At 41.1% G+C, this 23,694-nt stretch overlaps 1 protein-coding gene and 1 long non-coding RNA gene across 2 annotated transcripts in view; one reads left to right on the forward strand and one right to left on the reverse strand.

The window, feature by feature from the left end:
* Positions 1–4,726: 4,726 nt before the first annotated feature.
* LOC122216348 lies at positions 4,727–7,689 on the reverse strand. The gene is made up of 2 exons (XR_006200851.1): positions 7,230–7,689; positions 4,727–4,892 (listed from the first exon to the last, which is right to left on the reverse strand). It is a non-coding gene; the product is annotated as an uncharacterized LOC122216348 (long non-coding RNA).
* Positions 7,690–7,834: 145 nt separating this feature from the next.
* Positions 7,835–23,694, forward strand: part of BUB1 (BUB1 mitotic checkpoint serine/threonine kinase) — a 46,872-nt gene continuing 31,012 nt past the window's right edge. The window contains exons 1-9 of the mRNA XM_042933074.1: positions 7,835–7,944; positions 11,642–11,701; positions 12,343–12,481; positions 13,499–13,695; positions 15,782–15,825; positions 16,453–16,553; positions 18,516–18,568; positions 18,662–18,846; positions 20,181–20,332. Coding sequence (XP_042789008.1) covers positions 7,919–7,944; positions 11,642–11,701; positions 12,343–12,481; positions 13,499–13,695; positions 15,782–15,825; positions 16,453–16,553; positions 18,516–18,568; positions 18,662–18,846; positions 20,181–20,332 — 957 coding nt within the window. The 5' untranslated portion in view covers positions 7,835–7,918. The remainder of the gene's footprint in view (positions 7,945–11,641; positions 11,702–12,342; positions 12,482–13,498; positions 13,696–15,781; positions 15,826–16,452; positions 16,554–18,515; positions 18,569–18,661; positions 18,847–20,180; positions 20,333–23,694) is intronic.

Genomic DNA, 23,694 nt, shown 5'->3' on the forward strand with positions numbered 1-23,694 from the left:
GACCCAGGGCTCTTAGATATACCCTATATCACATTACGCCAACAGGACTCACCCCAGGGCCTCGATGAATTTTCTGGATGCCACTTTCATGGACACCTAGGGCAAGAACTTTACGATCCAGGGCTCAGGGTTCTGTGGTGAGGCACAGACTGTTCTCAGGGGACTTCAGTTTGTTTTGCAGAAATCATGGAACCACAAAGTGTCAGCACGGGGGGCACCCTGGATCTTGTCCAGACAGTCCTCTCTTTTTAGATGAGGACATTGCAGGGCATGGCTTCTAATGGAGAAGTCTGGCCACTTTGCTAAGGTTTGAGGAAGGAAATGAGGCAACTTGGGAAACTGATTTACAGTGTCCCCCATGCTGCCCAGTACTCCCCGGTCTGACGACTTTGGGAAATCCAGTAACGGTAATAGCTCAGATTTACCTGGCCCTTGCCTCCCCTGCCTATGCAGAACCATGGCCCCTCCCTCTTATCTTGCCAAGGTTTCTGGGAGCATTGAGGAATCTCTCCCATGTGACCAGGAGCAGCTGTGCCACCTCCCCCACGGGGCACTCTCTGACCCGACATGGAGCCCCAGGGTGGTGTGTGGAGAAGGGACCCAGGTGACATGGCTTCCCTTTATGTCATCACTTCGTGAACAGGGCCCTCAAGCATAGCCTGCAATGGGGAAGCTGGCAGCTTATACTTCCTGCCTGTCTTGCCTCAGGAGCTAGACATGTGTCCAGGAGTAGGGAAGAGACAGATTCCAAAAATCACCACCACACTGTCCTCGGGAGTGCCCTCCCTTCTAAAGACCCATGGCTTCATTACAGACTCACCTCTGATGAGCCTTCCTCCTTTTTCCCCAGGATAAAGTCTGCAAACAGACTCGATGGGCTTACTGTAGGCTCCACCACCTTGCCGAGCACCGTGGCACATGCTGGGAACGCCCATGGCAGGCAGTCTGACATCAGGGGCTCTGGGCTTGACTCCCATGGATCCTCACTTTTGGAAGCAATCAGGCTGTGAACTGTCATGGTGCCTTTCCCTGTCTCCCCAGAGCGAGACCAGCCAGTTTTGACGCCAGCTGGATTTAAAAAAATTTTTTTTTCAACGTTTATTTATTTTTGAGAGAGAGAGAGACAGAGCATGAGCAAGGGAGGGAGACCAGAGAGAGACAGAGAGACACAGAATAGCTCCAGGCTCTGCCCCTGTCAGCACAGAGCCTGATGCGGGGCTCGAACTCACAAACCGCGAGATCATGACCCGAGCGGAAGTCGGATGCTTAACTGACTGAGCCACCCAGGCGCCCCGAGGCCAGCTGGATTTTTCATATCCCTCCTCCAAGAGACAAAGTCCTGGTCCAAGGCAGAGAGAGCTGCCCTATGTGAAGTCCATGGATTCCCCAGACTGAGGATTTTCTCTGTGTGTTGCCATGCAAGGGATTGCCAGAGGTACTACGGATTAAAAAGCAAGTGAGGAACAATATGTAAATTCCGCCATCGTTTGTATAATAGGAGGAATGTGTATATTGTACATTTATATTTTCCAAAAGAAACAAGGATACACCAAAAGCTAATAACATGTTGTAGATGTTGCCTATAGGAGGTGGGAGGGAATAGAGATGGAAAGTAAACTTCTCTGAATACACCTTGTTTTATAATGTTGACTTTGGAATTTGGTAAATATTTACATAACTTTAAAACATTAAATCTAGGGGCGCCTGGGTGGCTCAGTCAGTTAAGTGTCCGACTCTCGATTTCAGCTCAGGTCACCATCTCATGGTTGGTGAGATAGAGTCCCGCCTCGGGCTCTGCACTGACAGCGTGGAGCCTGCTTGGAGTCTCTCTCTCCCTCTCTCTCTGCCCATCCTCCACTCACATACTCTTTCTCTCTCAAAATAAATAAATAACCATTAAAAGAAAACACTAAATCTAACAGGAAAAAAAAGTCGCTAAAAATCAAAAGCAAACTGAAACAAACGTATGCAATTCCATTCCATTGTGGCATAACCACAGGAGAAAAATTATTTCAGTTAACCTTACATTCATTACTTTGACTGTATAGCCCACTAGGAAGATAGCCCAATAAAGGCAAAAGAACGACAGCTGAGCCTTGAACAACACAGGGGTTAGTGATGTAGTGCATCAACATGCAAAGGCAAAGGGACTGCAAAGATACAAGGATACAAGATGACAGTATGAGGGTGACTGTAGGGACAGTGACCGCAAAAGTAGCAGGCCAGACAGAAAGCCTTATATGATAGAAATACAACTTAGGTAAATGCTGCAAAGGCTGAGTAGCCTCTTAAGGTTGACGTGTGTCTGGTAACATTACCTTCCTCCTTAGCCCAGGCATTATTAATTCAGGGAGATTACATCCACAAACCCAAACCTAACATTCAAAGTCTCATGTTCTGGGACAGGCCTGGGTGGCTCAGTGGGTTAAGTGTCCGACTTCAGCTCAGGTCACGATCTCATGGCTCGTGGGTTCAAGCCCCACATTAGGCTCTGTGCTGACAACTCAGAGCCTGGAGCCTGCTTCGGATTCTGTGACTCCCTCTCTCTCTGCCCCTTCCCCCTCACGTTCTGTCTCTCTCACTCTCAAAAAATGAATAAACTTAAAAAAAAAGAAAAAAGAAAGTCTCATGTTCTTGTAAGGATTCTATCTGCCCAGAAGCTGCACCATCCAGGAGACCAATCCCTGATCCCTAAGTAACTCCAATGTTTTCCTTTTCCCTTTTTTTTTTAGGTTTATTTTTCAGAGAGAGAGAAAGAGAGAGAGAGAGAGAGAGCATGAGCACGAGCAGGGGAGGGGCAGAGAAGAGGGAAAGAGGAAATCCCAAGCAGGCTCTGCACTATCAGCACAGAGCCCAATGTGGGGGCTCAGACTCACCAACTGCGAGATCATGATCTGAGCAGAAATCAAGAGTCGGACGCTTAACCGACTGAGCCACCCAGGCACCCCTCTTTTCCCCTTTAAAAAAGGTTTCTCTTCATTGTTCATTTTGTATAAAAACTTGCCACTTTCTCACATGCCTCACCATGCTCTGCACTCTTGAGAATGGAGACCGGCTGCTTTATGAAGTGTTAAATAAAGGCCGGATGGTCTCAACTGTCTTCATTTTAACACCACGTACGTGTGAAAATGGGGCATCTGGTAAACCAGGCGACAAGTAACTCATGGTATCACTTCCGTTTCCTCATGCCGTTCCTTTGTCTCCGAAAGGACAAGCTACGGGACCCAATTCAGACGGCGACACACGGACAAGAATTGTGTCAGTGCTCAGCTGCGTACACATCTGTCAGGACTGTCTCTGAAACGGATGCTTTGAAGTCACCGAGTCTGAGCCTTGATTTAGCTCTTTTCTCTAGCTTGGGAAGTGTCCAGCTCTTTGAAGGGATGGAAGCAAACCCAGTCTGAGCAAGAATACCAACTGGTTACCAATTTCATGAGAGGACAGAATTGCTTTCCCGAAAGTGCAGACGTTATAAAATAACAGAGGCTATTGATGCTAATGAAATTCTGAGCTTATGCTCAAAGATGCAGATCACCCCATGGTATAATAAAAAATTTGTCTGGTCTCAACCTGGGTTCCTGGCAGATCCTCAGAAACGTTTGAAACTCCTAAGTGACAGGAATCTTTGTTATGTTAATGAGGTGACCCTTGATGGGTCTCTGGATAGCTTCAGGATGGGGGCTGGTCAGCAGAAAGATACACCAATTGATTAGAAATTTGGGGCTTTGAGTCACAGGTTATGAAGCCAGTCCTCCCGACCTCAGGAGAGAGGAGGGTGATTGGGAGATGGACTTCACCCATGCGGCCAGCAATTTAATCAATCATTCTTACATAATGAAACTCCAGGCAAAACCCAGAACACTGAAGCTCCGTGGAGATTCCTCGTCGGTTAGCACATTGCTGTGCCACAAAAATAATGTACCTGACTCTGGGGAGAGAGGGCATGGAAGGGCCATGTCCAGGACTTTCCCAGACCTCACCCTGTATGTATTTTATAATAAAACCGTAGGGATGCCTGGGTGCCCCTGACTGAGGCAAACTGGGTGGCTCAGTCAATTAAGTGTCCGACTTTGGCTCAGGTCATGATCTCATGGTTCACAAGTTCGAGCCCCGCATCAGGCTCTGTGCTGACAGCTCAGAGCCTGGAATCTGCTTTGGATTCTGTCTTTCCCTCTCTTTCTCTCTCTCTGACCTTCCCCAGCTCTCTCTCTCTCTCTCTCAGAAAAATCAGAATAAAACTGTAATTGTAAGTTTCCTGAGTTCTGTCATTCTAGTGAATTATCAAGGTTATGGGAACCCCTGACTTTGTAGCCAATCAGTCAGAAGTGTGGGTGGCTGAGAACCTCTGGCACTTGAGGCTGGCATCAGAAGTAAAGGTAGTCTTACAGTCTTTTAAGGTTTCTGGATCCAATTCCAACATGGCAAGGGGGGGATCCTCTCCCCCCTCTTCCACCACAACACCAAACAATTTCCAGACACCAGCAGGGTATCAGAAAAGTCAACTTAATTCTTAACACTATCTACCCAGATGTGACATGAGATTCCACAGGCTAAAGTTTCAGTCTTACAAGACTGTTTCCCACACCCACTTCAGATACCAGTCACAAGCCCTAGGTTGTTACCTGTGCTTCTAACTAACCAGCTACAGATTGGAGGTTCCAACCACCTCCTCCTTGGGTTTGATTAATTTGCTAGAGCAGCTCACAGAACTCAGGGAAACTCTTACTCACGTTTATCACTTTACTGAAGGTTATGATAAAGAATCTGAACCAACGGCCGGACGAAGGGATACAGAGGGCAAGGTCCCAAACAAAGGAGCTTCTGTCCTCATGGAGCTTGGTGCCATTTGGCTGCACATGGAAGCAGTCTGGTTCCTGAAGTGTGGACACTCTCTGGAAAAAAAAAAAAAAAAAAAGACCAAAAGCTGCCCTCTTGGATTTATATGGAGGCTTCATTACACAGTCATGATTGACTAAGTCTTTAGCCATTGGCTGATTTTAACCTTCAGCCCCTCCCCTCTCCTGAGGTTGGGGCTGATGGGTGATGGTGGGATGGACTGAAAGTTCAAACCCTCCAATCACATAGTTGATGGTGGAAACCAGCTCCCATCCTTAGGTGCTTTCCAAAAGCCACCTCATTAACAGAACAAAAGACACCCTTACTATTTTCCTCATTGTCTCAAGGAAATCACAAAGGTTTTGTGAACTGAAAGCTAGACACTGCAGAAGACCAAATATACATGAGAAATATATACATATTTGACCACAGAGGCATCTTCTGAAGTCACAACCTACTCTCAGAAAAAAAACATTTTCCAAGAAAGGGTTCTACAGCTCTCTTCCTAGGTATCAACTTTATTCTTAATATTCCACAGTCTCTTAAAACACACAGGAGTTTGCTGTAACTATTCTAATTATAAATCTCCAATCTTATATGATGTTTCAGCAACACATCTAATACCACTACTCTAAGTTGCTCTAGATTCCCAGAGGAAGAAAGATATATGTGTATCTGTGACATGTTCATATGTCAGAGGCAAAACCTAGAGAAAAATAATCATTTTTCTTTTCTAAACAGAGCACTAACTTTGATATAATGTGCCAACCCAAGAGTTCAGGAATTAAGTGGAAAACCTTATGAGGTTATAGGATAGCAGAAGCCAGAGAAACACGAAGACAAGGAGGCAGATTTCTTTTTTCATTTTACAGATCAGGAAACCGAGAGCCAGATTAAGAATGTGAGTCATTTGCCCATTTGCTGCTCGTTGAGAAAGTTGGGGTTGGAGCTCATCCCCTGATGTGGCCCAGCATCCCTCCTCCAGTAAGCTTGGGGATTATGATATTGAAATAACAAGTCACTGAAAACCCAAATACAAATACTTTACCTAGTGGCCTTCTTAAACATTTAGAGAATCTATTAGTCAACTTACATATTAGCAATTTAATGTTGAAATTATTAGGAAAGTTTTAAAGAAAGAGAAAGTTGTGTGTACTTTACACATAACCAGACTTGCTGCTCCCAAAAGGCCCAATTACTATCATGATCAAGTACAAACTCCTTAATCTAGCACTCAAAATTTAATATCAAATTATCAAACTAGTCTTTCAAAAAGAATCTTCACTACTCTTAAATAGGAGTCTTCAAGGGTGATCTTTCAGTAACCCTGGTCTCCACCGAGAATGACCTCCTCCAGGATCTCCCCCAGTCCTGCCCCCTTTTGCCCCTCCTGCCCCTTTCCTTGGCCTTGGAGTTTGTCCCCACCTCACCTTCACCCCACCCCAACCAGGCCGTAGGCCACACCTGAGTGGAGGAAAAGACCCCTGACCATGTAGCCTGTGCTGTCCACGGACACCCCAGCCCTCCTTGGCTGGGCTATGGCTAATGTGGCAGTTTAGGGGGATTTGGGCAATTTGTGAGGCCCTCAGAGCTCGTTTATTCTTTGTAATAGAATCGCTCTGAGCAGATTGCCACTGTGGAAGGCAAAAGTCTAACCCAACAAAACCCTTAAACCTTGTGTGCAGATGTCATGAGAAACTTCCAAAGCCACTTATTTTAAAAATGCTACAATGGCAAAGGAGAGATCCACCCCGTTTCAAGGCCCAATTCAAGCTCCACCTTCCCTATGAAGTTTTATGAGACAGACAGGTCCATTTCCCCTCTCTCCTCTGGATCCCCTAGCAGATAATCTGAACACTAATATGGCACTTAATACATGTGTATGCCACCTTTAAATGGTTTTATATGACTGCATCTTCATCTCCCAGACAAAGCCACAAGTTTTCTTAAGGATCTGTTGGAGTTAGACAAGGTTGCAATTGGGTATAAATCCAATGGCACCTGGTATATGATGGCTGCTCAATCAACATTTCCTAATTGATGACTGAGCCACTATCAGACGCCAATTGAAAAGCTGAATGAGTGCAACATCTGTTAATTCCTGTGACGGTTAGCAGAACCTAACATTGGTCTAAAGACCCTAGAGTGAGCACCCTCTGCGTTTTAAGCGCCACAAATCGGATTCTTGTGCACACTCGAGTTGGTCAAAACCATGGAAGGAATTCTGGACGGTGAAAGCATCAGGATTTCCAAAAGCTGCTATGTTTTCTTAAAGGTATTTAACTTAAGGGCCCTCAGAGAACAAACACCCGCAGAGCTTCTGTGAAAGGAAGGTAATCACATCAATAGCTCTCTATATTTTACTTGCATTGTCAAGTGGCTTTTGAAACAACCTGGAGAGGTAGAATGGGAAGTAATATGCATCAGCGTATTACGTATTTCTTCTTAGACATCTGGACTCCTTTACAAAGAGGTCTCTTCATTTATAATTCCCGAGAACTTGAGTCTCCGGAGCTCCTAGTTCCACAGATGTTGAAAGTTTCCTGGTTGGCGTTCTATAATCTATCCAAACTCTTCCGTTCTTATTATAATTACCATTTGGATGTAGGTACAGCCCGCAGAACCTAGCCCTCCCACGCTCTGGGGCACACCATATTGCTTTTCAGATCAGTTAAATCAAACCCAGAGGACTGCAAGGGTACTAACCCATCACCTTCATATGCCACATATAAAAACAGCCCTGAAGTGCCTACCGACGCGCCCTCACATTGCAGTTACTAAGCCAAAATCCTAGGGCTGCGCGGCACCACAAAACTCAAACCGCACTCAGCAGGCTCGGAGGTTTCGGTTCAACCCGGAAGAGGGGGGAAGTGGAAGGAACAGGCGGCGTGCGGTAGGGAGGCGGGACAAAGGTCTCCCGGCAACGGCCCCGGCGATTGGCCATCCTTCTGCAGCCTAGGCCAATGGCCAGACGCCTTGCAAACGCTTGTCGCTCCGAGTGCGGCTGCGCGGGAGATTCAAATCGTCGGCGGTTCCTCGCTGGGGGAGCGGCTGTGCTGCTGCTGGTCCGCGTCCTCTAGACATGGATAGCCCGGAAAATGTTTTTCAGTAAGTGTCGGTCTGGTGGCATGGGAGCGAGGTTGGGGCGCAGTCCCCGGCTGCGGGCCAAGGAGGGGGCTGCAGGTCCTCGGCCTGGAGACCGCAGTCCTGCCTCCTTTTGCCCCTCCCGCCCCTTTCCTGGGCTGTAGTTTGTCACCTCCCCGCCCTCACTCCCACCCAGCTAGGCTGTGGGCCACTCGTGGTCATGGAAAGGACCCCGGGGGGTGTAGCTGGAGGTGCCCGCTGAGACCCCGGTCCCTGTCCTCCGAACTGCGGCCACGGCGGCACTTTAGGGGGGATTTGGCCAGCTCGGGAGACCCTCGGAGTTCTCGGTGACTGTTCTCGGAGTTCTCGGGGACCGCTCTGGGCAGATGGCCGCGGTGGGAGAAAAAAGTCTGACCCAACGAAAACCCTAAAGCTTGCGTGTAGGTTTCATGAGCTTTCAAAGCCACCTAATTTAAAACATTCTACAGCAGGGGAAGAACTTAAAATAACTCTTACCCATAATCCCACAATCAGTTTGAAAAAAGTCTTTGAATAACGTGAACTTAAAAAAAAAAAAAAGCTGTGTTTGTTGTCATTTATGTCAAACGGCTAACCCTTTTTTTTAATCCCCCCACCTTTGCTTTATGACTTTAGGTGATTTATCTACATTGTTTCAAAAGCATTTTAAAACAGTCAAGTCCTATGTGACAGGAAGTAAAACTGGTTAGTTTTATCAGCCCTAGGATAATTTACTCTTGGGGATCAGAAGGCCCAGACCATTAAGTAAAACCAGGACAGAAATCTACTTTAAGACGTTTTCTTCAGCCTTCAACCTAGCCAGCAAGCTCTTTCACTTCTAGAAGCTTGTTTTCCCCATTTTAAAAGGGAAATTGGGTATTTCTGACCTTATTTTGGCTTTGCAAAGACAAATTTGCTCCAGCAAACTGGATGTTTTTAGTATTAATTTACAGTGTATTTTAGGTCATTTTACTAGGGAAATGTGGTTGGTATTGGAATGTGAAATGTTTGTTTGGAGCAGGCTATTAACATATATTTTGGGAGAAATGTGCTCACCTAGGAGGCGTGAGAAGGAGATTAAAACTTAGAAGTAATTTTTAATTTTTAAAAATAAGCAATACAGGGGCGCCTGGGTGGCTTGGTCGGTTAAGCGTCCGACTTCAGCTTAGGTCATGATCTCACGGTCCGTGAGTTCGAGCCCCGCGTCGGGCTCTGTGCTGACAGCTCAGAGCCTGGAGCCTGTTTCGGATTCTGTGTCTCCCTCTCTCTCTGCCCCTCCCCTGTTCATGCTCTGTCTCTCTCTGTCTCAAAAATAAATAAACGTTAAAAAAAAAAAAAAAAAAATTTAAAAAAAATTTAAAAAAAAAAAAATAAGCAATACATTTATTTTTAAAAAAATATTTAGCAGGGCACCTGGGTGGGCCAGTTGGTTAAGCCCGATTCTTGGTGTATCTTAATGATAAAAAGGAGGTATGTGAAACTGAAGGGAAGAACATTCTAGGCAAAGGGAACAACAAGTGCAAAGAAGAGAAGCCTGTCTCCCTCAGGGAACAAAAATACTTTTATAGGGGCGCCTGGGTGGCTCAGTCGGTTAAGCATCCGGCTCTTGACCAAGGCTCAAGTCTTCATATCAAGGTTTCATGGGTTTGAGCCCCGCGTCAGGCTCGGCACTGACAGTGCAGAGCCTGCTTGGGATTCTCTGTCTTCCTCTCTCTCTGCCCCTTCCCCACTTGAGCTGTCTCTTTCTCAAAATAAACAAATAAACAAAACAAGACAAAAAAAGATTTAGAAAAGTATTCATTGAGATGTGTTATACCCGTCTACTCTCCCACCCCCATATGTAACCATTTTCCTATTTTTCAAATGTTTCTTGGTGCAGATACATTTAAATTATAATATTACATTAGTATATCTGTATATGCATATGTGTATGTGGGTGGGTGTGTATGTATATGCATGTACATTTCCAGTCTTGATTTCACATAAAATGTAGCAGACCATGTATACACTCCTTTTTTTTTTTTAAACAATATCCTTGGAGATCTCTATCAGTATATAGAGAGCTCTTTCTCAGCCTGTTTTACAAGTGCATATTTAATCTACCATAATTGACCTAAAAAGTCCCTCATTGATGGAGACTTGATTTGTTGACAGTCTTTTACTAAATAGTGCTGCAGTGAAAAATCTTGTACGTGTGGCATTTTGCACATACACAGATGTATCTGTCTCCTAGATTCCCAGTTAGTGGATTTGCCAGATCAAAAGTAAATCCGTCTGTAATTTTGGCAGATATTACCAGTTCCCTTGGCAGGGATGAAGAGCACTCCCACCTGCAAGCAAGCACCCTTGCTTCATCTATTCACTGTTGCACATTTTTTTAGTTTTGCCAATCTGGTAGGTGAGAAATTTGGATCCGAGTGAGGTGAATTTCTTTTATGAGGGAGGTTGAGTATTTTCCTGTGGGATGTGTTTTATTTATTTATTTTTATTGTTCCCCCCCCTCCCCCCTGGTTTCTAGAAGCTTTGTTTTGTTACCCCAGTTTATCATTTTTCTTTTGATTCTGTTTGATGTTTTATTTGACATGTAGGTAGGAGTTTTTTTATTTATATATAGTTTGCTTTATCTAGCTTTTCTTTTGTGGCTTCTAGATGTTGAGTCCTAAGAAACATTGATTGCATTGGTATACTGAGATGATAGCTAGAAGAGAGTATTGCTTACAAATCCTTTTTTCAAAAAATCATGTAATTTCTCCAGTAGAAAACCAGGGATCTTTCTTAGCTTGACTCTCTCTCACACCCAGCAAGTCTCATTGTTTCTGTCTCCAAAACACCCCAAATCCCACACTGTACTGTTCCCACCCTGGTCCAGCTCACCACCCACTGGGACTGTAGTAGCTCCCTAACTGGTTTCCCACTTCTGTTCCCATTCCACCCCTCCTTGGCCTGGAGGGGCAGAATGGACATTTTAAAATGTAAATTACATTTTGTCACCCCCACCCTTCCAGCTCAGCACTCTTAAATAGCTGCTTGGCTGGCTCTCTGGCTGTCTGATCTAGTGTCATTCTCTCAGGGAGAATAGCCTTCCCTGACCAGTCTAAATATTCTAACTCTTACCACACTCTTCCCTCTTGTCCTGTTTTGTTTTATTTTGTTCCTAAGTGCTTAATGTCACCTGGCTTTATTTTAGGTGTTTATTTGTTTACCCCCTAGCACCGAAGTGCCCTTAGAGAAGAGAACATTGCTTTGCCTAGCTGGTTTTTTTTTGTTTTGTTTTTTTGTTTTTTTTTAAAGCTTGTGGTTGGGATGCAGAAGTAGCAGCAAGCTGAATTCTCTGGGAGCTGTAGTCGCTGATTTATGAACATTGCCATTATGTGTTCTTCATGATGGTAGTGACATTAGGCAGCCGTGCCAGGAGAAGGAGACTTTTAGGGCCTAAGGATAGAGTCTGGGACCCTCTCCCAGGCATCTCTTTCACAAGGGCTACCTTCAGGGGCTTGGGTTTTGCTTTCTTCTGGAAAAACACTGGATCTGAGTTTTGTGACAACTTCCAAGTGAATAATCTTTTAATTTTTAATATAGCATTTGAACTGATATTTCAGATATCAATTTTAAGGTTTGTAAATGATACATGTAAAATAAAATACATCTTTTGCTTTTAGGAATTATCCCTAATAGCTCATGTGCCTATTTTTCTCTGTTCTAGAATGTTTGAAGCCCATATGCAGAGCTACAAGGGTGATGACCCACTTGGTGAATGGGAAAGGTTAGCATTTAGTTTATTTTTTTCCTTTAAACAAACTATATGCTGGGGCGACTGACTATTGATTTTGGCTCAGGTCATGATCCCAGGGTCGTGGGATTGATTGAGCCCCTTATTCGCCTCTGCGCTGAGTGCAGAGCTTGCTTAAAGATTCCCTCTTTCTCTGGGGCACCTGAGTGGCTCAGTTGGTTAAGTATCTGGCTCTTGATTTCGGCTCAAGTCATGATCTCATAGTAGTGAGACTGAACCCCTCATGGGGCTCCTTGTTGGGTGTGGTGCCTGCTTGAGATTCTCTCTCTCTCTCTCTCTCTCTCTCTCTCTCCCTCTCCCTCTCCCTCTCCCTCTCCCTCTCCCTCTCCCTCTCTCCCCCTCTCCCCCTCTCCCCCTCTCCCCCTCTCCCTCCCCCTCTCCCTCTCCCTCTCCCTCTCCCTCTCCCTCTCCCTCTCCCTCTCCCTCTCCCTCTCCCTCTCTCTCTCTCCCTCTCCCTCTCTCCCCCTCTTTCTTTCCCTTCTGCCCTGTACATACACATGCACTCTCAAAAAAAAAAAAAAAAATGCCCCTCTTCCCAGCTCATGTTCTCTCCTTCTCTCAAATAAACGAACTGTATGCTGACCTAAAAATTAATATTATCCATATTTTTCTAGTTACATACGGTGGGTAGAAGAGAATTTTCCTGAGAATAAGGAATACTTGACAACTTTATTAGAACATTTAATGAAAGAATTTTTAGATAAGAAGAAATACCACAATGACCCAAGATTCATCAGTTATTGTTTAAAATTTGTAAGTATACTTTCAGATGTATAATCAAATCTGTGATCATACTGTGTTTTTGCTTTTTCCCCCAGATTTTAAGATCATTTTAGACTGTCTTATTTTAATTCCTCTGTTTCCAATCATAAATTTTTAAAAGTTGTATGGCCAGAGACGTGTATTTTAGAAACTTTTGGCTTTTGTATTGTGGAGTCAGTCATTTAATTTTAAAACCTTCCTCTGTCTGTCAAGTTGGTAGATAGAAACCACTAAATTAAAAGGTGTGTTGGATGAGAGGTGTGTTTGGGGATAGAAGGATAAGCAGACACTGCTAGGTATTCAGAGGGTTCCTGGGAATAAATTAAATTCATTGTGAATAATTAAGAAAATATTAACTCTCAGTAACTAAATTTAGTACTGCCCCAGGAACAGGCTGCCTCTGTTTAGGCTTTAAAAGTTTGTGTCTTTACAGTCCTGAAATAAAGACTTTGGGGGCACAAGTTCTAGTAATCATAAACGGATAGAGTTAAGATGGATTTATTCACTAAATTACAAGGTACTAGGATTAGAGGCGCCCTGTGGCACTTGGGCAAGCTCAGATTAAGACAACTGTAATACATCATGAGTCATGGAACCCAGTATCCTGGGAAATTGTGTGGGTAAGGAAAAGAAGGAGCTTAATTTTTAGGTTTGCTATCAGAGAGCCACACAAGCCTGCCCCTACAGCATATCCTGAACCCTCCACGAAGAGCAAACACTGGGGGTGACTGGGTGGCTCAGTGGGTTAAGCATCCAACTTCAGCTCAGGTCATGATCTCACAGTTCTGGAGTTCGGGCCCCGTGTCGGGCTCTGTACTGACAGCCTGGAGCCTGCTTCGGATTCTGTGTCTCCCTCGCTCTCTGCCCCTCCCCCACTCACACTTTGTTGCTCTCTCTCTCTCTTAAAAATGAGTAAAATGAGTGAACATTGAAGGGAGCCGGGCTCCGGGCCCTACCTAGACCGGCAGTTCCTTCGTTCTTGTATCTGTTTGCTTTGGGTTTCTGTAGGCTGAGTACAACAGTGATCTTCATCAGTTTTTTGAGTTTCTGTACAACCATGGGATCGGAACCACATCATCCCCTCTGTACGTAGCCTGGGCTGGGCATCTGGAAGGCCAGGGAGAGCTGCAGCATGCCAGTGCCATTTTTCGGAGAGGACTTCAACACCAGGCCGAACCAAGAGAGCAGCTGCAACAACACTACAGGTAGTTTGAAAATAAAACTGCAGAGTGTCCCCTGCTTTGAAGTGTAATGTTTGCTCTTAAAAATTTTTATTGCTTTGTTTGTACAGGGAAATCTTTCTTGTTGTGAAAATGTGGATAATACACAATAGTACAAAGGAAAGGAAATTGCCCAGAAATATTACTGGCAACACTTTGGTGCGTTGCCTCCCAGTACCTTTTCCTACCCCTGTGTGCACGTCCTTGTATTTGTATATTTTAACAGTAAATCGTATTGTTATGTCTGTTACGTATACTGGCCTTGATACTGCTCTTAAGAAATTATGGACTTTTATAGCACAACTTATAAAGCAGTTCTGAAATCTGTCCCAGAGTTATGTCATAATTTAACTGTTCTCCAAATGAACATTTAAGGTGTTTTCAACATTTTGATTTTTGTCAAGAACAACATAATGAGTATCTTAATGAATAACTATTTTTCACAACTTTTTTTTTCTATGATTAAATATACCTCATTTAGAAATGCTGACAATACAGAAAACTAAAGAAGCAGAAGAAACCTGGCGTTTTAGTTGACATGTTGTTCTCTGCTCGTTATAGGATTTACAGGCATGCTTTACATATATCTGCAGCTTCGTGTCAAGGTCTTTTTCCTTTACCATAGAGTTAGCTCCCAATAGATTGCCTATTTTCATCTCTTTCCTTCTGATAGAGTCTCAGAATTGAAATTATATAGTTAAAGGGTGAATGAAGAGTTTTTAAGGTTTGTGGTACATATAAGCACAGTCCCTGCTCCAAAGGTTATACCAGCTGGCCCCTCTCCAGAAGCATCTGAGATCACTTATCTCATTGTACCCCTTGCCAGACTTAATACACTCATTGTTTTCAACTTTGCTATAGCACTCATGTTCTTTTTAAACTTTATAAGGAGAATTTTCAAGCATGCATTTAAAAAAAATATAATGAACCTCCCCTTTGTCTGTCATGTACTTTTAGTAATTATTAACGTTTGATCATGTTTTTTCTATGCTGAAGAATTTAAAGCAAATCCAAGACAGCAAAATATTTTATTCCAGGGGCGCCTGGGTGGCTCAGTCGGTTAAGCATCCGACTTCGGCTCAGGTCACGATCTTGCGGTCCGTGAGTTCGAGCCCCGCGTCAGGCTCTGGGCTGATGGCTCAGAGCCTGGAGCCTGCATCCGATTCTGTGTCTCCCTCTCTCTCTGACCCTCCCCCGTTCATGCTCTGTCTCTCTCTGTCTCAAAAATAAATAAACATTAAAAAAAAAAATAAAAAAAAAAAATATTTTATTCCAAATACATAAACATCTCTAGAAAGTGATTTTTTGTGCAGAAGCTTAGGCCATTTCACACCTAACAAATTTTAACTGTAATTCCTTAATATCTGTAATTTTCAGTTATTCCTCATAATGTAAAACATTGTGAGTTGTTTTTTTGTTTGTTTGCTTGCTTGCTTGCTTGCTTTGTTAACCACTGGTTTGTTTGAATTAAGAGTCACAAGATTTGGCATTTGGTTGTACATCTCTTATTCTCTTTATACTCTAGATTCTTGTTGATATCACCCAAAAATGTCAGGTTTAGAAGTTGCATTTTACTCAACAGGTGATTTGGTGTGCAAAGTTGCCATGAAATGATATATTTTAAAATTTCTCACAGCATGAACAATAATATATCTGCCATTTGGAGTGGTGGTCTAAGTTTTAGACTTCTTTCTTCTTAACATTATATTCATTATGGTCCAGATGTGTAGAATGCCTAAGATAAGGAGTTCAGACACCCCATGTTGTAACATTTGCAGACGATACACAGAGAAAGAGGGTACGTTTATTATATAAGTTTGAGAAATACGGACATAAACTAAACAGAAGGGGGAATTTTTCTAATACAGTAATTGGGTATGAAGGAAATCCCAGAATTTTTTTTTTTAATTTTGAAGCAATTCTAAAATTCAACTTTACATTCTCTCTCAACCTCAGTCTTTACTAGCTTATGATAAGCTGTCTTGATTGATCTAGATTGATCTAAATAGATTGATTTAGTTTTCACTGTAAGCTTATAATCTGTGTTGATGCCTTTACTCCTGCCACTTAGGTTATTTCAGGCACGCCTTGCTGAAACCCACTTGCCAACTCAAGGTAAAACAACGCTTTCTAAAAATGTCTAAATTGTTAATAATTTAGTCTGACTTGTGCTGGCTTTTTTTCCCTAAGAAAATAATTCATCCAGTATTTATTGATTGTATTGCCTTAGGTAATAGGGAAGGCACTCTGGTAATAATACCTAGCAAATATCCCTGGAGAGTAGAGCTCTGTCTTAGCAATTTAAAAGAGCAAACCCAAAAGAAAACTTGAATTCATTCTATTTTTAGGATTTAAAAAAATAATCAAAATTGGCCAAAAATAGAGGACAAGGCTTACTCTAGAGTCCATCTGTTCTGAATTGAATCAAATGTGTTTAATGCAACTTTTAAAGAAATGGTAGTCATATATTTTCTTAGAAATAAAGATTATGTTTCAGAAATAAGCATCAACTATCCCATCCTGTTGTTTAAATTATCTCTAGAATATTTCTCTTATCTTCTTAAAAGTGTTTTAGTTACATTTTCTAAGACAGTGATCAATGAATTGATTTATTTCTTATGCTACTAATTGAAAGACCAGGGGAATATATTTGTAATAATTTTACTTAATGTGTTTTTATCCTTGTTTCTCTTTATTTCATCCTCCCCCCGCCCCGCCCCGCCCCCCCCCCCCCCCCAATAGCTAGAACCTTGGAACCTCTCCATAATGCTCAGATTTTAAATCAAATGGTGACATCAAAATCAAATCCAGGAAACAACTCAGCCTGCATTTCTAAGAATCAGGTAATAATGACATTTGTGGGTTGTGTGGAAACTGGGAATGGCATTGAATGGTCATCCAGCTCTCTTTTACATCCACTTTGACATCTCATTTGTTTGACCTTGTTCCTGTGACTCTAACCTCTCTGTCAGCCACCTGCACCTGTGGCCTGTCATCATCTACCACTGCTCACCTCAGATATCAGATTTAAATAACTTATCTGTTTATCTGACCTAGGGCCCCCCCACTTTTTCACCTTCTGTCTTTACTTCCTCCCCAGCAGCTTCTCTCCTCCTTGGTTCTACTGGTCTCCCTCACATGGGCCCATGAGCCCCTACATTAGATAATACCCACCTGGAAATTTCTGATCCCTGCTTAAAAAACTCAGGAGGTTGGGTCACCTGGGTGGCTCAGTCATTTAAGTGTCCAAGTGTCTTGGCTTCAGCTCAGGCCATGACTTCATGGTTAATGGGATCAAACCCCCATGTCAGGGGGAGCTGACAGCACAGAGCCTGCTTGGGATTCTCTCTCCCTCTCTCTGTCCTTCCCTTGCTCACATATGTTCCCTCTCTCTCTGTCTCAAAATAGATAAAAATAAACTTAAAAAAAAAAAAAAACTCAGGAACTTGGAACAATAGTACCTATAACCTTAACCAGGGCTTTACTACTCCCCAGAAATTGTTTCCAGTTTCCTGGTTGACACTATGTTTTATGTATTTCCTACGTGTCCCATTTCACTGTCTAATGCCACATTATAATGATGTTAAACTTCTTTTCACTTTCCTCAAACTTAGGACCTGGTTGTCTCTAACCTTTCCTTTGGGAGCTGGCAAAAATACTATTTTAATGAGACAAAAGCCATTAGATGACATCTGTCAGTTTTCTGCCACCAACCAGTAAATGTAACTGCATCCCTCCCTGCCATCACAGTTGGGAAAGGTGGTCTTTCACTTGTGCTTGTTGTTCTTTGTTGAGATTTTTGCCCTATTGAGATCTCTTCTGCTCAAGTCTCTGCTTCCCCTAGCCTGTTTTCCAGTATCTTTCCTCTTTGTACTACGGTTTCTCTTTCAGTTTGCTAAGGACCTCCTTTAAGCTGACTCTAGCAGAAAGGCCTCTGTCCTTAGTGCATGTTACAAGTTTTATTCATATAACACATTCTTAGACGCAGAATATGCATTTCTCACTTTGATAGATACTCAAACTATCTCATTTTACATTCTACACATTTGCCAGCCTCATTGCTTCCTATTGCCCCAACTATGTGACTTTAAAAAAAATTTTTTAAATGCTCATTTATTTTTGAGAGAGAACGAGTGAGCGAGCAGGGGAGGGGCAGAGAGAGAGGAGAGACAGAATCCGAAGTGGGCTCCAAGCTCTGAGCTGTCAGCACAGAGCCCAGTGTGGGGCTCAAACCCATAAACTGTGAGATCATGACCTGAGCTGAAGTCAGACGCTTAGCCGACTGAGCCACCCAGGCGCCCGACTATGTAAATTTTTAGACAGCAGAGATAGGTCTTATTTATGGTCACATTTCCAGGACCTAGCTCAGTTCAGGACATGTATAAGATGTTCAATAAATATTTGTTTAGTGAATCAGTCCTAGCATTGGGAACTCCTGAGGATAGAATAGTACCAGAAGGAAATTTTTATGATTTTTATTTCTATTAATAGGATTTTGGAATATTAATCCCAGAACACATAGGCACTGTGGTCCAGCTCCTTGTCTGTTGATTGGAGGGAAATAAGTGCCCTTCTCTATTACCAAGTAGGAATTTTTCAAAATCATTTTCCTATTGGACTCTTAGTTACAAAAGTTGTAAGATTAATAATAATTGATTATGATTGAATTAATTATAATTTTAAAGAACATATATAAATCTAGTTACAGAACCCCTCTAACACTTTCTTATTGTTTTGTGAAATAATTTGGATGGCAGTTTCTTTTCAGATAAGTGAATGCTGATGTTCCCTTTCTGTCTTTTTAGGGCTCAGAAGTTTCTGGGGTGATTTCTTCAGCTTGCGATAAAGAGTCGAAAATGCAAGTATAATCAGTGCAATAATCTATTAATTAGTGTCATTCAAGAGCTGTTTTAGTACACTGTTGTAAATAATACATTTTTCCCCATTGTAGGGAGCAAAGGGTGATCATGATTTCCAAATCAGGATATTCTGCACAACCGTCTCTAGCAGCCAAAGCTGATGTTCAGCAGGTTGTTATGTATTGCAAGGAGAAGCTTATTCGTGGAGAATCCGAATTTTCCTTTGAAGAGCTGAGAGCCCAGAAATACAATCAACGGAGAAAGCATGAGCAATGGGGTACTTGCAGTGTTGTGATCTGAGATACTCTAGTCACTTAAAATAATAACCTTGAGTAATTACCTTTTTAAACAGGTAATTGACTATGCCGAAAGAATCTGCAAAAAAGTCTCTAGCTCATGTATCTGAAGCCTAGAAATCTTTATTAAATGCAATTACTGAATGAAAAACATTCAGCAAAGAGCACGCACATACCTCAGACCTTTCCTGAAAAGTGTAGCGGCCGCATTTGTCCAGGGAACTACTTTGATGTCTTGACAGCAAAGCTCAGAGTTGATATAGCACTAATGTGGGTTAAGTAGATATACCAGCGTTGCCTTCGTTTTAGTGATATTTTAAGCTTTTAAATATTATCTGAATGGATTTGAACTTCTGTATACAGCAATTTTAAACCTGTAGGTCAGTTATTTGTACTGTGAAAGGATTAGGTTAGGAACTGGAATTGAGAAGAGATTTTCTAAAATCTGCAAGAACAACAAAGAAGACATTCAGAAGGAGCCCTCTGATCAAAGTGCCACATTATTTATGGCTGCGTACTAGGTCAAGTTTTGTTCCTCACAGAGAAAACCATGAGTGTTAACACCAAAGTTTGTGCTTGTCTTTGCTGTAACAACATGAACTTTAGAGAGGAAAGTGGAACTTTGTGCCACTCAGGGCTTTTATACCATCTAAGTCACGTGGACGAGAGCTGCTCTGCATTGGCCTTTTTTGTTTATCATTTCTCATTTTTTCACCAACTGAGAGAACAGGCAGTTAACACTCATGGAGGACCCATTTTGTGCCATGCACAGATGCATTTTTCATGGAGGACCCATTTTGTGCCATGCACAGATGCATTTTTCTTTCACACACTAGGACGTAAAGTCTTAGCCAAAGGATCTGATTTGAATGTGATATGGCTACGTTAATTGCCTTTGCAAGTGAGACTTACTGCAGTACATGTGAGGCACTGAACTTTCAGGGTACCAGACTCCTCCTCCTCAGAAAGCACTGGAGATTTACATCTTTTATCTGTTCCACTTTCAAATGATATGTAGAATCATGACTTTTATAAAAAGTGATTATTATCATTGTGCTATTATCAAATATTTTTTATTGGTCAACATTGTAAATTTGTACCTTACAAGCTCTGAAATGAAAAATAACCATCCCAAAGGCAGGTAAAAATTATAATTAAAAGGTAATACACCTTTCAGTGCTAATAACCTAATATACATGGAAAAGACTAGTAAAAAAAAATTGCCATCTTAAAAATAACCTTTCACTCATTTCTGTGTATTCCTGTGATGACCTGAATTTAAACTTGCATGGAAACCATTTTTTCTTTCCTAAAGTAAATGAAGATAGACATTATATGAAAAGAAAAGAAGCAAATGCTTTTGAAGAACAACTGTTAAAACAGAAAATGGATGAACTTCATAAGAAGTTGCATCAGGTGGTGGAGACGTCCCAGGAGAACCTGCCTGCTTTTCCGGAAAGGTCTGAGGTATGTGCGTGCTCTTTGCTGAATGTTTTTCATTCAGCAACCAGTAACACTGATTTCTGTTTTTACTTGCTCCTTTCTGTGCTATATTTTTAGAGTTAATTCTGATGTTAATTTAGATACTAGCTTTCCAAATTTTTACGATTGGACACAGAAAGGTATTCAAAATGTAAAATGAGAAAAGGAAGTTACAAAGAGTATGCTTTTATATGTGTGTATGTATATACTTATGTGTTTATGTATTCCTATATGTAGTCTTTTTTGGATTTTTTAATACAGTGACATAATTATATGATGAGAATATGAATTTAATAATTTAATTAATTAATTGTCTAGTTGTATTTTGCTTGCCATTGTTTCATGTTGGAAGCGGGGAGAGGTGATGAGTATGTTAGAGTCACATGATTTTCTTAAAATTATTAAGGAATGGGGTTGATTGAGAATAAATTTAAGGTACATAATGGCTGCTTAAGTGATCACATAGTATATGTCTGCCTATGATATAGGATACAATGAAGATAAACACCTTAATTTTTTTTTAGAGTTTTTCTTTTTATTTAAGAGCTTTATAGAGGTATAAATGACACATAATATATTACACATATTAGAAGTGTAAAATTTGCTAAGTTTTGACATGTATGTACACCAATAGAACTATCATCACAATCAAGATAGTGAACATATACATCACACCAAGTTTTCTTGCCCCTTTGTTCTTACAAAGTCATGCTACACTTGCCTTGCTTCCTAATGTATTCCAGGCATACAACCTTTCTTCTTTTTTGTTCCTTTGTTTTGTTTTGTTGTGTTTTGAATATAGTTCACACACAATGTTACATTAGTTTCAGGTGTGCAACGTAGTGATTCAACTTCTCTGTGTGTTATGCTGTGTTCACCACAAGTGTAGCTACCATCTTTCGCCGTAGGGTGCTGTTAAAATGCCATTGACTATGTTACCTCTACTGTACCTTTTATTCCTGTGGCTTATTCATTCCATAACTGAAAGTCTGTATCTCCCACTCCCCTTCACTCATTTTGCCTATCCCCTTACCTCCCTCCCCTTTGGCAGCCATAAGTTTTGTTCTCTGTATTTGTAGGTCTGATTCTGCTTTTTGTTTGTTTACTCCTTTGTTTTGGTTTTTTACTTCTACGTATGAGTGAAATCATATGGTATTTGCCTTTCTCTGTCTGATTTATCTCAGTACAATACCTTCTAGGTTCATCCTTTTTTTGTGGTGGCATAGTATTTCATTGTGTGTATATGTGGAATGTTATATACATACATACATACACGCACACATGCTACATCTTCCTTATCTGTTCATCTACCAAGGGACACTTAGGTTGTTTCCATATCTTGGCTGTTATAAATAATGCTGCAGTAAACATAGGGGTGTATATATCTTTTCAAATTACTGTTTTGTTTTCTTTGGATAAATATCCAGTAGTGAGATTACTGAACTATATGGTATTTCTATTTTTAATTTTTTGAGGAACCACCATACCGTTTTCCACAGTGGCTGCACCCATTTACATTCCCACCAGCAGTGCACGAGGGTTCCACATCCTCTCCAACTCTTGCTATTTCCTGACATTTTTTCAATTTAATGTAATTTAACTTATTTTTTTTTAAGTTCATTCATTTTTTTTGAGAGAGAGAGAGCGGGACAGAGAGAGAGAATCTCAAGCAGACTCCACACTGGCAGTGCAGAGCCCGACCTGGGGCTTGAACTCATGAACCCTGAGATCATGACCTGAGCAGAAACCAAGAGTCGGACATTTAACTGATGGAGTCACCCAGGCACCCCTCCTGACTTTTTTATTTTAGCCATTCTGACAGGTGTGAGGGTGATATCTCATTGTGGTTTTGATTTGCATTTCCCTGATGATGAGTGGTGTTGAGCATCTTTTCATTTGTCTTTTGGCCATCTCAATGTCTTTTTTGGAAAAAATGTCTAGTCAGGTCCTATACCCATGTTTGGTTGTTGTGGTTTCTTTTTTTTTTTTTTTTTTTTTGGTGTTGAGTTGTGCTCTTTATTTATTTTGGATACTAACCCCTTATTGGATATGTCATTTGCAAATATCTTCTCCCAGTAAGTTGCCTTTTTGTTTTGTTACAGTTTTGGGTTTTTGTTTTTGTTTTTGTTTTTTCTTGGTTTTTTTTTTTTTTTTTTTGATGTGAAAGATTTTTACTTTAATGTTGTCCCAATAGTTTATTTTTGCTTTTGTTTCCCTTGCCTCAGGAGACGTATTAGAGAAATAATGCTATGACCAGTGTCAGAGAAATTACTGTCTGTTCCATTCTAGGATTTTTATGGTTTCAGGTCTCACATTTAGGTCTTTAATCCATTTTGAGTCTACTTTTATGGATGGTGTAAGAAAGTGGTCTGGTTTCATTCTAGTAACACTTTAATTTCTTACATATTTTGAAAATTATAAAAATGCATGACTATGATTTTATAAAAGCAAAGATGTTATATATGTGGATGTGCATGTGTGTGTATAGTTACACGTATATAAATGAATGGTTACTAACTATGTAGTTTGCATTTTTCCGGAACTTTACTATGCATGAACACATAAATATGTATACAATTGACATATACAGGCTTATACAGTTAGCCTGTATAAGGCTTACGTTGTGCTTTTTCTACCTAACCCACCTTACGGATCTTTCCTTGTTATTACATAGAGATCCAACTGATTTTAATAGCATCACAGTCTACTCTCATACCTTTTAGGAAGGGCATGTGTCATGTGGAAACTATCATAAACCATGCTGCAGTGAGCATTCTTGTACATATGAGATGATTACTCTAGGAAAGACACAGAAAAGCAGAATTGCTGCTGAAGTTTGTGCACCTAAAATACTGCCCATCTGTCCTCCAAAAATTTACTGTTTTACACTCATAATAGTGAATAAAAGTACGTGTTTTTTGTATATGCTTGGCTAACATTACCTATCGTAAATATTTTTAACCATCTGATGTGTTTATTTCTAATCACAGGTAAATTTGGACTTTTAAAAATACATTTAGTGGCTGTTTTTTTTTTCTTAAAAACTTTTAAGAATTTTTTTAAATTAAATTTGTCTTTTTTTTTCTTAAAATTAATTTTTTAAATTAAATTTGACTTTGTTCATTTTGCTATTGGATCGTTACATATTTTTCTTATTTAGTTGGATTTCCTTTTTTGTATAATTTGTTTTCCCTAGATAATTCCAAGAAATTGTTAAAATAATTGTTTCATTATTCTCCTGTGCTATATTTTTATGATACTTATCATTTATTTCTCTCTAAACTCTTGGGAGAAACTAGAAATATGTTTTCATTATGTTCAAGTACATCAGGTACGCTCTTAGTTTC

The sequence above is a fragment of the Panthera leo genome, chromosome A3 (genome assembly GCF_018350215.1).
Source record: "Panthera leo isolate Ple1 chromosome A3, P.leo_Ple1_pat1.1, whole genome shotgun sequence".
Lineage (NCBI taxonomy): Eukaryota > Metazoa > Chordata > Mammalia > Carnivora > Felidae > Panthera > Panthera leo.